Source organism: Gymnogyps californianus, chromosome 8, assembly GCF_018139145.2.
Source record: "Gymnogyps californianus isolate 813 chromosome 8, ASM1813914v2, whole genome shotgun sequence".
NCBI classification, from domain to species: Eukaryota; Metazoa; Chordata; class Aves; order Accipitriformes; family Cathartidae; genus Gymnogyps; species Gymnogyps californianus.
The window spans coordinates 26,629,560-26,643,483 of NC_059478.1; the positions used below are offsets into that span (position 1 = coordinate 26,629,560).

General features: G+C 51.4%; 1 protein-coding gene across 4 annotated transcripts; it reads left to right on the plus strand.

The window, feature by feature from the left end:
• The first annotated feature begins 725 nt into the window (after positions 1-725).
• On the plus strand, positions 726-13,327 carry LOC127018904 (cytochrome P450 4B1-like). 4 transcript variants are annotated; one of them, XM_050900705.1, is made up of 12 exons: positions 726-943; positions 4,933-5,061; positions 5,723-5,767; positions 6,310-6,437; positions 8,002-8,126; positions 8,244-8,395; positions 9,003-9,109; positions 9,620-9,810; positions 10,371-10,504; positions 11,152-11,216; positions 11,753-11,835; positions 12,592-13,327. In XM_050900705.1, the coding sequence occupies exons 1-12, from the start codon at positions 748-750 to the stop codon at positions 12,758-12,760; spliced, it is 1,524 nt and encodes a 507-aa protein (XP_050756662.1). In that variant the 5' UTR covers positions 726-747; the 3' UTR covers positions 12,761-13,327. The 4 variants fall into 4 exon arrangements, with proteins under 4 accessions (XP_050756662.1, XP_050756661.1, XP_050756663.1 ...); XM_050900704.1 differs by having other exon boundaries at positions 726-927; positions 4,917-5,061; XM_050900706.1 differs by having other exon boundaries at positions 726-927; positions 4,929-5,061.
• Positions 13,328-13,924: the final 597 nt, after the last annotated feature.

Sequence of the window (13,924 nt, forward strand, 5' to 3'; positions counted from 1 at the left end):
AGGGCATGCCTATTTTCTCCTTCAGGCTTGTGCACACTAAAAGCCTAAAGAACTGCATGTAAAGGAGCGATATTCCCAAATGCCGGCTTCCCACGCCCGGTGGGATGGTTGTTAACACACCCTCGCTCAGCCACGCTCTCTTTTTTTTTTTTTTTTCCCCTTCCCTAAAAGCCCCGATCCCGCTCGGCCTTTGCCGTTTTCCCCCGGTGGCAGTGCCCAGGCCAGCAGCCGGGGTTGGGGCGGAGGGATGTGAACACACCCCGGGCTGTGCCGGGGCAGTTCGCCGCAGCCCACGGGGTGCGTGGGTACAGGCAGGGGAACGCGGGGCAGCAGCCGGCCAGCTCCCGCTCCGCCGGCGATGCCCGGCACGCTGCCCTCCCTCCGCAGGCCGCAGCTCCGGCGCAGGCTGACGGCTCTTGTCCTCCCTCCTCCGTCCACGTCCCTGCTGGCACCCGCGGTCTCCGGCGAGGTGCCAGCCGGTGCCGGCAACGGGGAAGAAGGGCGGGCAACGGCTTTCGAGCCCATTTTGCGGGGGCAAGCCGTGCGTTTGCCGAGGCCTCGCGGGATGCCTCCCTCCCAACAAGCGCTGTCGTGATTTGACAGCCCCTCGGACTCTCAACCCGCCTCTCCGCCCTGCGTTGGCTGGATGCGGCCGGTGCCGGCCGGGGCGCCCGGGCGGTGACACCGGCGTCCCCCTGAGCCAGCCGGCAGCGGCCAGGCGGCCGGTGGCTGCCTTCTCCGGGGGCGATGAAGCTCCCGTGGCTGGGCGTGGATGTCTCCCGGGTGCTGCACTTGGCTGCCGTCTTTTGCCTGACCTGCGTGCTGCTGAAGGCCATCCAGCTGTACCACCGGCGGCGGGAGCTGCTCAGGGCGCTGGCCGACTTCCCCGGCCACCCGACCCACTGGCTCTTCGGCCACGTCCACGAGGTAGGGCGAGAGCCCGGTCTGCACTGCCGGGGGGGGGAAGGAGGGAGTGCGGGGAGCGGTTTCCCCACGGGGGGGGGGCGGGAATGATGCTGGTGGGACTCGTACCCATGGTCCAGGAGAATTGCTTCTGCTAGCCCCCGGGGTAAGGGAAAGATGGGCATGCTTTTTCTCAGCCACGCGAACTGCTTTCTCTGCTTGTGATGCCTAGAGAACAGCACACGCAGGCTGCTGCAAAATGCACGGTGGAAAGAGGTGGTAGCTGGCTCGCAAGTAAAGAAAGCGGTAATATAACGTGGCGTGGGCAAGGTCGTCCCGGGGTGTAACCCGGCATTGGTGCTGGAGGCAGCAGAGCCGTGCTGCTCTGTCCCGGGTCAGGCTCCGCTGTCACCTCTCTGCTCCTGTAAAAGTCAGGGCATGGCCGCTGCAGCTGTCCCTGCAACGCTGAGGAGATGCATGCTGCTCCCAGCACCCGGAGGCACCTTCTCTCCCTTGCCAGCTTGCATCCGCTTCACGGCCAGGTGAGCCAGATAGGGCATTGATCATTTTGAGTCATGTTTAAGCCACAAAACGCATCCCAGGTATAGCATCCGGCACAGGGCCCACGGATCTTTTTAAGGTTGCATTAAAGCCATGACTAACTAAACCCACGTACATAAGCAAGCCTTGTTCTGGGCACTCGTGGCGTGGATGGCTATTCCCCAAGATGTGCGCTTGCCCACACAGATCAGCGTGGCTGCCTTGGCAAACAGATTTCCACAACTCATCGGCAGCTTCCTGAGGAGTAACTGAGCTGCCTGGTGCGAAAGGCTTTTCCATACATGCTAAAGGCTGCTTCAAATCGCCCTGACCTCTCCTGGGCTCTGCTGATGCCCTGCCCCGGCCAAATCTGTGGCACATTAAATAACTGGCACCCTGAAAAATAGCTGGGGAATCTGGAGGGGACCTCCTAGGGCTCGTCTTTGTGCCGTGGCAGCCCCAGTTTTGCTGCACTGGACGGGACAGGCAGTCTTCTGGCAAAGTAAACATGAAGATGGGCCAGTTCAGAGCTTTGTTGCACTGCCAGTTAGACTTTAAAACTGCAATTAAATAAAGTATGTTTGCCTGTTTGTCAGTTGTGACTACGTATCCTGGAATGAGATTTAATAATTTGCACCAATCACTCACTCCCATCATGGCTAGGTAGTTCACAGCTCAACTTTTACCTCGGACAGTATTTTCTGAAGAATTCCTGTTTTGCAAATTTAACCATTTGCTGATTAAATGCTGCTGAATTCCCCAGAGCCCAACAGTTCATTGAGCCAGTGAGGAAACTGGCAATGCTCTGAGCACATGCTGAGTACAAAGTTTACACGCACCTCGGAGGAGGACCTGAGAGCTGTATTCAGGGAGAGCACTGACATTTCCTATGCTGTTGATTTGAAGTGATTAATTGCCAGTTTTGATTCAGGTCAGTTTAGTATCTCAAATATGTTTGTCATGCTTTGGGCAGGTCTCCTGGAAATACATCACTTTTTGTTTTAAAGCATTCTTGGGTATTAGTCTCTGCTTATCCAAATCACTCAGTAGAAATTACATTAAAATATCAGGAGAGGTTGTGTAGAGCTGTTCAGTCTCACTGCAGCAGCACAACTTAGTTAAAACCCAGAGTGCTAGCCCTGAGCTGGCCAAACCGACTTCCCATGGCCACGGGTGGTGGGAAGCAGAGGAGAGCAGGGTCGCTGCCTCACGGGCGCAGGGGGGCTGTCGGTCCCTCGGCAGCCCTTTGCCTGCATCTGCCCTGCGTGGGTGGCTGGTGGAGGGGAGCCAGCCTGGTTCTGGCTGAGCATGGCACAGCTTCGTGCTCAGATTTCAGCTCCTGTGTTTTCTGTTTCATTTGCTATTGGTGCATAGTTATTAAAAGTGCCTTTAAGCGCCTCTTCGCAGATGCTTTTAGTGTTGGATCCATTTCAAAACTTGCATTTCAGTGTAAGCTCAGGCCATTACCTTTCTTCCTTAGACCCAAGAGGGGCTTATACTTTTCTTTTCAAGCCCCCAAGGGAGGAAGAAGTAGAAGTGATGGTGTTTCATGCAGAGCCTGGTAGCTGGAGCCCTGGTTAAGAAGCAGGAGCTTTCCGTTCCTTTTCCTCTGCAGCCCACAGGACTTTACACCCTCTGCCCCGGGAGTGCTCGGCACAGCAGCTAGAGGTTACTCATCTTGCGGGTAACCTCTCCTCTCAGATAAACCCATCCCACCCTCTGCCAGCACAGGGATGGTTCTTGATAGCACAAACAGAGGCCAGCGCTGCAAAAACAATGTTGGATGCAAAGGCTTCTAGCGTTAGGACTTCTGCCAGCAAGGCTTGCTCAGCATCTCCCAATTACTTTCATTTATGCTTTCTGTGATTTCATGATGGGAGAAAGCACAAGCAGACATATCGAAGGGACTTCGATGTGTTCGCATGTCACTCAGCTAAAGGCACCGTGCCAAGCCCCGCTTCTGCTGGCATTGCCTAAGGGGTGGGCGCTGGGGAGGGCTGCCTCCTTTTACCCCAAAACTTGATCCCTGCAACCAGAGAAACTGATGGTTCTCTTTAGTAAGTCCAAAATCTTGAACTTGAGCAAGAGAAGTTGAACAATAACTTTCTATCATAAATGACAACTGGATGTAGTTCGTCACTCTCGAATGTGAGAGACACACAGGACATGCTGCGGGGACCCCCTCGGCTCACAAGGAAAGGGGCTCAGCCTTGGAGCACGGAGCCTGGATGTGCCCCCACGCTGTCTGCGCAGTCCCCTGGCAGACGCCCCGTGCTCCTGAGCATCCTCTCCGAGACAAGCCTGACGTGGGTGATAAATGAGTACAAGCCATCTACCGGGTTGAGAAGCACTAGCCAAACTAAAAGCTGAGCTGAGATAACTCAGCACCAAAGCAATTAAGCAAATATTCACTTGACTCAGTCAATAGAGTGACTTTGTGGCTGATTTCTGCACCGGTATGCAGGTGTAATTAAACTTCAGGCTTCAAGTCAAAGCAGCAGCAGCTGTCAGCCCTGGCTCACCAAAATCCTTCTCCCTGCCTATTGTGGCAGAGTAGTTTCTGTTCAAAGAAAAGAGAATTCACGGTTTTGTCTCTGTGATTTTTTTTCTCTGCCTGTGACCTTGGATCTTTCCACCAATCTTTCCACTTGTTCTTTGGCTATTGCCTGTTTAATATACAACAACACTGGCTATAAAAGCAATAGAATGGCGATCGCTTTTGAAGAGTGAACCTGCCAGTGCTGCCGATACGAATGCTGGTGCTCACGTTACTCCTCAGCATGCAGCTTCCAAGGACTGGAGATGAACCTTTCTGGGAGCACCAGCTCTTCGTCACCTATTAAATTCAAGTCCTGGAAATCAATGAAATCTTAATCTAATGTTATTAACCAGCGTACCCTCCTCTGTACACTCCATTGGTGACTTTGGACTCATTCTGTTGAATTTTACCTGGACACTGGCCTTTTCCACCTAAATGGCTGGAGGAAGCTGTGGCCCAGGTTTCCCGGTCAGGAGGCATCATTGCACCAGGGCAGACACAGCAGCGATGCTGTTGGCTGCTGTAAAAGCGCTGCTGTATTTTCTCACGACTGCAGGGTGCTAATTGCTCAGCCATGTGCAAGTCAGAACATATTTGCATGCCACAAAATGCAGATGCTGTCGGGGGCAAATCTGAGTCTTCTTTGGAGTGGCCATGGAAAAAGAGCAGATAACGTACGTGCACTGGTAGGCACCACCACTGTCCCTAAGAATGTTCTCCATGGTTAGGGTCAATTGATAAGGAAGAATTATTTTATATGAGGTTTAAAAGTAACAAGCATCTCTACTTCTGATGCTTTGCAAACCCAGAGGGACGACACCTTGTTTGCCATCACCTGTTTTTGTGATACAGAAAGACCTTGAGCTTTTTAAGACATTTATTTTTTCCTCTGAATCTAAGTATTCTTTCTCTTTTTACTTCCCCACAACTACAGTTTCTTAAGGAGGAAGAGGTGCTGGACAAGGTGGAGACCTGGGCACAGAAGTACCTCTACGCTCACCCTCTCTGGTTCGGGAGTTTCTCAGCATTACTGGTTGTCACTGATCCCGACTATGCTAAGGCTCTGCTGGCCAGAGGAGGTGAGAAGATGATGCCTTCAGCTGTGGAGCAACAACCATAGCCTGCCGCCTTCCCATGCCAGCTTAAAAATTCACAGCAAGGCAGGGTTTCGCAGAGAGGTTTCCTTTTTTGCAGAAATCATCTAAAGGCATGGAGAGATATCCGTCCTTCATGCCATGCCCTGAGTGCTTTAGGCACAGGGCTGTGGGGGTGACCAGGGCCCCTCCAAATCTGGCAAATCAAACTTCCTCAAGTTTTCCTTGGAAAGTTATCTTCTCGGTGCCTGACCTCAGCAAGGAGAAGACAGTTGAAAGCTTTTTTCTCAGCTCAGACCCCTGGCTCCTACTGTGGAGCCATATCTTTAGTGCATCCAGAGAGAAAGGTGCTAAACAGTGCTGTCTGGGAGGGTTAATCATTTATCACACAGCACAGACTTTGGACAACCAATATTCTTGTTTATTCCAGTCTGGGCATCTGCTTTTATGCATGTTTCTTGCAGCTGGGCCAAACAGTGTTGTTTTGTTGTGAAATACTGATGAATTCTGCAGGGATGCCAGTGATTCTGCTTCATACCCAATGAAAAGTGAGAGCTCAGAGGGAGCTTTCAGGTGCAAACCAGTGGGTTGACGCTACTGAAACATTTACCATTTTATTTTCTCTTTCTTGATGATTTTTTTACAGATCCCAAGGATAACGTCAGCTATAAACACCTTGTCCCGTGGATCGGTATGTATTCCCAGGGCTTTGCCTACCAGGAATGATTCTGAAGTTAGTCAAGAACATGCTATAAATAAACAGCATTGTGCTTATTCCTTGATGCAGTTATAGCTAAAAGCTTCCTGAAATTATTACATTTATTGAAAAAGGTACTAAATAACGCCATTTTTTGTGATTCGAGGAAAGAAAGTTCAGACATAGTCATACATACAAATAAGAACCACTTACACATCCATAGTTAGCAAAGGGCGGTGATCGGAGAAGCTCAGATTCAGTGGAGGACCAGTGAAAAAAGCATCTGCTGATCTGAACTTCTCAGCTCCAGCAGTGTTGCTGTTTCTTTTTGGAGGCAGCGCTGTGTCGTTTTGGTGAGCAGGGCTCTGCTCAGCCCTAGGAACCCTGGAGCTGACGGCAACGTTTGGAAGTACTCTGTCATAGCAGCTTGGACAGCGGATTTAATCATGCTCCTTGCAGGCGGAGGCTGTGTCTGCAGGCAGGTGAAAGCAGCCTGCTTGTGCCCAGCAAAACATGCCTTGACTGTGTTTCCCCAGGGAATGGATTGCTGATCTTACACGGGCCAAAATGGCACCAACATCGAAAACTCCTGACTCCAGGGTTTCATTACGACGTCTTGAAACCGTACGTGGCCCTGATGGCAGAGTCTACTAACGTGATGCTGGTAGGACTCCTGTCTGATGCTCCTCTCTCTGCCCTGTTTTCTTTTCCCTGATCCTGACTGTTTAGTAGGTAAATGCTGGAGCAGGGTTTTCTTGCAGTGCCCTTACTCACAACCTGGTAATTGTAAGGACAGGCTGTAGCAGTCGAGGTTTCTGATCCACCACAAACCCCTGCCCATGGGCTGGAAGGAAGGTGCAGGTTGAGCATCCCTGTGGGGACTATGTCTCTGGTACTGCTTTGGGCTCTGTGGCTAAGATTTGAGGATTAATGTTGCTGCCGTCCCCAAACTGTGCATAATCTCAATCCCAACTGCAATTTCTTATAGGGTGTTCTTGTAAATGAAGAATTGAAGTAAATAAAGGTTCATAATAAATCCCTAAAATATAAAGCTTTGAGCAGAGCTATACTGTGACCTAAGATTAAAGGGTATCATTTGCTGTCAACATACCCATGACTGGATTGCAATCTCTGCCTTGCCTAATACACAGTGAAACTGCACTGTTCTTGCATCCATCAGTGCTGGGCATGATGGAAACCAGTGTGAATTACAGGTGAGGGGCACCAGACTTTGTGCACGTGGACCGGCAGGAGTCTTGGTGCCAGATTTATTCCTTCTCCTTTGCCTCCCTCCTTCCAACCTCCCCAAGCAGCTCCACATGGATCCTGGCTGTCCTCCCTCCCACTGGCCCAGGGAGCAGCCAGGTGCCGGGGGCTGGAGAGGCAGGAGAGCTTTTGCAATGCACACAAGTGCCTGGCAGTTCGTAATTCTTTGCAGACAACGCAAAGTGCCTATGGTGGGAGCCCATGCCACCAGGTGGCAATCACTGTATGTGCTAAGGACATAAATCTGTCCATATAAGCCCTGTTCCTCAGCCTGGTTTCATACTGTGGGAGCTCAGATGTGACTGTGCTCCTCCATCTCTTCCCTTTCTCAGCTTTATTGTCCGCTGGTTTCTTACAGCCACAAAGGGACAGAGGATTCAACATCATTTCATGTCTGCCAGGCAAGAGAGACACTCTTTATAGTTTCTCTAGGGATCCCCTATGGGAAGAGTTGAGCAAGAGCTGCTATATTATATGCTGGAAAAACAAAGTGGGAGAGATATCATGAGATGGAAGCTTGCATCTTAGACACCAAAGTCATGTGTGCTTGTGAGAGAGAGACAGAAAACACAGACTCGGTGAAGTCCAGTGCCAACATACACTGCTCTTGTGCAGGAGCACAAACACACTGCACTCCAAGAAATACTTTGGTAACGTGCCCCCTCACCCAGCAATGATGTGCCCGTCCTGGGCTTCTCTGGGGTGCCTTTGCCCCAGGGTAGGGTGTACCAGGGCTCACCGCTGCCAAGATTCGAGAGCAGCAGCTGCCTGAGGCAAATCTTGTATTATCATCCCGCTCTTGGCTTCCCTCCTTTGGGATTTTGGTGGCAACTAACAGATCCTCTTCTTTTTTCCATTTCTCTGGAATGTATCCCTAGCTGAGCAGTCATTAACCAGAAGATGAACACAGATTGTGCAGAACTGTCCCTTGCCTTCTCATTTTTGTCTCCTTTGCGCCCTAGGATAAATGGGAGCAGCTGATCACAGATGGGAAACCAGTGGAGCTCTTTGAGCACGTCAGCTTGATGACTCTCGATAGCATCATGAAATGTGCCTTCAGTTGTCACAGCAACTGCCAGACCAACAGGTCAGTGCTGGCTGCCCCAAACCCTGGCAGAAAGTTTGCAGCTCTGAAGGGAAGCGGGCAAATTGCTTGTCATGATGCTCCCAAATTTACAAACTTCCACCATTCCCCTCTCCCCAGGAAAAACACCTACATCCAGGCTGTCTATGACCTATGCCACATGGTGCACCAGCGCCTCCGCATCTTCCCCTACCACAATGACATCATTTACTGGCTCAGCCCCCACGGATATCGGTTCAGGAAGGTCTGCCAGCTTGCTCATGACCACACAGGTATTCCCTGCCTTCATCCTCTCCGAAAGCTTTCGAGCAGGTTGGGTGATGGCTGACCAGAGGCAGTCGAGTTACCTCCTTGCCTGTAAGGGCAAGGAAGGGAAGGGAAGGGTCATGCCCGGAGGCTCAGAGCTGGGATCCAAGCAGAGCATCAGCTTGCAGCAATGGTCCGATCTAGGCATGAAGTAGGGGGGTCTCACAGCTCCGGGATTATTAAACTGGACTAACGGAGGAATTCCCCTCTGGGAACGCTCCGGTTAAACTACCAGAGGCTGGTAAGACAAGGGATGGGCGCTGCAGGCAACACTGATGCAAGGAATGATTTTCCTTTCCAGGCCAGGAATGATTTTAATGCAGGAGGGGTGGGTAAAATAGGCTGAGGAGTCTGTGGTGGACAAAGAAGTTTGCAGAAAAGGATGGCAACATGCACGGCATTTGTTGCTGTGCTGCTGAAAAAGCCAAACTGCCTGGGATGCAGAAGCACACATGTCAAATGCATCATGGACTGAGCGGTGGTCCCCCCCTTGGGTGAGTTTTGCATTTGAAGGGCAGTTTTGCAGCTCAGCATCTCCTGCCCGTGCTGAACCTTTAACTCTTTCTTCCCCAGACAAGGTGATCCATGAGCGAAAGGAGTCCCTTAAAGATGAACAGGAATTTGAAAAGATCCAGAAGAAGAGACATTTGGACTTCTTGGACATTCTGCTGTGTGCCAAAGTGAGCGGTGAGGAGTGGGTGTGCAGCAGGGCAGCAGGGTGCAAAAGCCACTCAGCCTTTGCAGGGGTGCCACAAACCACCAGAGACCCTCAGGACTGCACAAGCCATTAAAATAAATTAGGCCAGTCCTGCCCAGTTGAGGAGGGGCCAGTTTTCCATCACTGAAATGTTGGTAGCATCTGTTGGGGAATACAACACGCAGAGGGATTTCATAGTCCTGGTGGTTTAATATGGGGGGGATAAAGGGATTTATAAGTGAAGGAAAAGGGGCCCTGAATTCAGTCTAAACAGAGATTAATTTTGTTTATATGTATCCCAGGGACATCACCACCCCCCTTTGCAATACCTGAAAGAATATAATGGTCCCTCCTGGGATATTATATTTTTTTATATATATATATATATGTGGGCCACTATAATATGTATATATCTCATCTATATTATCTATATTATATATTATATATATTATTTTTATATATATGGGCCACTGAAATGTCTCTGGACTGTTAGGACGAGAACGGAGCTGGACTGTCCGATGAGGACCTGCGTGCCGAGGTGGACACATTCATGTTTGAGGGCCACGATACGACAGCCAGCGGGATCTCCTGGCTCTTGTACTGCCTGGCGTCACACCCCGAGCACCAGACACGGTGCCGGGAGGAGATCCAGGGGATCCTGGGGCACCGAGAGACGCTTCAGTGGTAAGGTTGCACATTTCCTCAGCTGGTAACTTTTTTCCTATCGCTGCCATTTCTAAGTGAGCAATGTCTTCAAGGCTCAAAAGCTGAGGTGCTAAAGGTTGCTGCATGCACAGGAACTTCACAGGATGGAGCAGATACTGCATCCTTTAGCTAAATCTGCCTCCCTGCTCTTCAGGGCTTCAGGGCTCGTATTACCAGGGCAGACACAAGAAAAACCACCCCAGACCAGGAGGGACATGCTGGATGCCATGCCAAGACCTGGGCCACCAACGTTGCTCTTTGCTCTCTCCTGTTTTCTCACCACAGGACGTTGTAGTTGGAGCTTTTCACCTTTCGCTGTCACTTTGCACTTGAGCTTGTTCAGAGGTTGTTAAGGTTGTTCAGAGGTGTCCTGGGGTCTCCAGCTTGCAGCAGCCCGTGGTTGGACATTGCGGATCCCTCTGTATGCCCCATCTGTTGCAAGGGGGTCTGCCCAGGGGGCTGATGGCTGTGAGGCAAGGGGCCTCCCGGCGCAGGGCAGCAAGGGGACTGTGGGGCTCAGCCTGCCTCTGTCCCGGCAGGGAGGACCTGGGCAAGATGACTTACAGCACCATGTGCATCAGGGAGAGCCTTCGCCTTTACCCACCGGTGCCTGGCGTGTCCCAGCAGCTCAGCAAACCCATCACCTTCCCCGATGGACGCACCTTGCCAGAAGGTCTGTAAATCCCATTCCTGCTTCACAAAATTGTGTTCTTGGACCTCAGCCGCGTCCTCGCTGCCTGCCACAGAGCAAAGGCGACAGCCCTGCCTCTGTGACCTGCTCCTTGCCGGCACAGACATTCAGACAGGACTGTGCAGATGTTGGCATCCCATTGATAGACTGAGGTCTGAGCTGTACAGCAGCATCCCCGTGAGATCCTTCCTGCCACCACCACTATAGGGCAGCCGTGCCTGTGCCAAAAGCCCCTTCTCTTTCTGGCCAAGCACAAGCTCATGGTTCACCCGTTTTGGCAAACCGCACGCATAGGGGGACAGGGACTGGTCCCATCCCAACTTGCAGTGTGGGAATTGCCCTGTGCTGCTCCTTTCCTCCTCTGATTTGGCACACAAGCGGGCAGTGTTGGTGGGGGGACCATGTGCCTATGGTGCTGGTGCCTTCCTTATTTCCACTGTTTGGCTGCTTACATCTAAACAAATAGAAAATGTTTAGTTTTCTCTGAAGCCAATGACAAAACCCTCATAGGTTTCCAGTTGACAGATAAGACCATGATGATTTAGACAGACCTTTGTGTGAGCATGCTGCAACCTTCCCTCTAGTTTCTTTGTCACTGAGCCCTTTTCTCCTCTTCGATTGCTTTACAGGCAGCCTCACTGCGATTAGCATTTATCTTATTCACAGAAACCCTGCAGTATGGAAAGACCCTTTGGTGAGTTTTCTTTTGCCCTTCTAATAATTTTTCCCCTTTATGCTGTGCCTCTTCCAATGTCCCCTTCAGCCTGTTAGCAGGAGAGCAGAGCGCCCCCCTTGCTCCCGAACATCTTTGCCCACGGGAATCACGTTGAGAAGCGACCGCCTTGCGTTAGTCTCGGCCAGCTGCAGCACAGGGTGGTCAGACAGCAGCATTAGGGCTGGGTGCTGCCCAAACAGTAAGACAAAGTGCTCCCAAGAGCTTGTTGTATTAATAGGCAAAGAGATGATTTTTTGCTCAGCCTACAGGTGGAGAATTGAATCCCGGCTCCCCGGTTTTCATCATATCTGTGTCTGGTTTATCTTGGCAACACCATTGCCAGGCTCAGTGGAAAGCAAGGGAGTCTGGTGTGTGAGTTTCAGTCCATCTCAAAATGAATTCTCTCTCCAATGGGGTTGTTCAGAAATTATGGAGTGTCACATTTCTGAAGATACCAGTCGGTACTGTGTTCCTTAAATAATCGCTTTTTCTTGTTGTATATTCTTTATTTCCAGGTGTTTGATCCTTTGCGGTTTTCCCCGGAGAACGTCTCTGGCAGACACTCTCACGCCTTTCTGCCTTTTTCTGCTGGAATGAGGTAAAGTGTATTGAACACTGAAGGAGTAGTGGGGAGAGAAAACGTGCATCCCTGGAAACTGCTCGGCCCGAGAAGTGTGTGCTGCTGTTATAATTGCTATCGGGGAAACACTCACAGAGTGCTTTCAGAGACCGCCGCCTGAAGTCCTGCCCTGCAGCGTTAAACAGTTCACGAGCACATAACAAGTGTTTGTGCCGCAGCGGTGTTCTGATACCAGCAGGCAAAATGGGAAGAAAACATTGCCGAGCCCCTCCTGGGGACAGGGAACCGGGTGCCAAAGCTGTGGAGCATCCTGCTGGCATCATGCGGGGAGCCTGCAGCATCCTGGGCTCACTGCTCTGCTCCTCTCCTTGATGCAGAGACCCCATCCCACCCCCTCCCGCCTTTTGATTCCCCCTTCTCCCCTGCTCCCAGTCCTTCCCTTCGCCCTGTGCTCACCCCGCCAAGGCAAACATGTTGCAGACCCTCCTGCTTAGAGACCCACCGCCTCGGCTCTGCTGGCCTCACCTTTGGCTTCCCAATCTCCCCTCCTTCTCTGTGCTCATTGAACACACATCCAGGAGCTCCCGATGCTCCCCCAGATTCCCCCTGCTCAGCCCATGCCCCTGCTTTTGCTACCCAAAACACTGCCTGGGGCCCCCAGAGCCGCAGAGGGGAAGGGTTGTGTGCTGGTGTGAGAGGGCTGGGATCCAGCTGCAAGGGTTTAGTGTGCCCAGCACTGAGATGGAGTGGCTGAGCTGCTCTGTTTTTCCCCAGGAACTGCATCGGGCAGCAGTTCGCCATGAACGAGATGAAGGTAGCCCTGGCCCTGACCCTGCTCCGCTTCAAGCTCTCGCCCGACCCAGCCAAGCCTCCCTGCAAAATACCTCAGATCATCCTTCGCTCCAAGAATGGGATTCACCTGTATCTAAAGAAAATCCACTGATGCTGGAAAACGACCTGCCTTCGCTGGAGGGAGGGACCAAGCAGATGATGGGACAATGTTTCTCTAGGGCAAAAGGTGCAGGGCAGGATCTGGGGATGAGGATTCCTAATTTCTGTACTTCTTCCACCAGCTGAAAGCCCTTTTCGGCCTCGGCCCAGGTAGCCTGGATGGCATTGCACAGACCCATTGCCATCTGCTCCGTGAGCGCCAATCTTGGAGGAGCCAGGCATGGCCATGCCTCTTTGCTGGCTGTCCCCTTGCCCTGCCGTAAGGGCTGGACTGGCCTGGGAACATCTGCAGGTCACACCAGCTTCCTCCTTACCAAATCCTGCCTTCAAACTCATGTCCTGGCCAAATCCGTGACTGTTCCCAGCCCTGCTCCATTGTCAGCACCTTCCTCAGTGCCTAGAGGTCAGCCCTCCTCTCCTCCAGCAGGGACAGCCCGTGGCAGACCTCTGTCTCTCTTCTCGCACTCAATGTGTCTCTGTTTTGTTGAAAACACTGATTCCAGTTTGGGGTTTGAAATTCTGCCTAAACTGCAAAATACTCTGTAATTTTTGTGTTAATAAACCAGTAATTATTCCTGTAGCAGCAGCTGCGTTGGTTTTTATTGCTGATGCTTGCCCACTTCATCACAAATATGGTGTAAAACCCCTTTAGAAATGGGAGATGGAGAGGAAACCCATGAGCAGCAAGAGACAAACCTGGGGGTGTCCGACCGACCCCTTGCCCGCAGGTCTCCAGCCACAGCCAACGCAGCATCTCCTTCCATAGGCAACCCCTTAACAGGGGTCCAATGTGCAATCTTCGTTTAAAGCTGCAAGGGAGGAGTTCTGATAGTTAGAAAGGGTTTTTTTCTCTTCTTTTTTTTTTTTATTTTCCTAAGCTGATAAATTTATGGGGGTTGTATGCTTGAGGTACACTGGAGGACACTAGCGAGCTGTCCTCTGCTTCTGCAGGAATCATTGGGGTAGCAAGTGTCAAACTAGGAAATCCCAAATGCTGCTGTTGCGATTAGTGTTGCGATGATGTCGACTGTGGTTCCGGCATTGTGAGCAGGCTGCTGTGTGGTAAGACAGCGGCTGACTTCATACAGCTCTCATCTGCAGAGATAAGGCAGATAGAAAGCAGGGGGGGAAACAGGAGGACCTTTTTGTGGATACG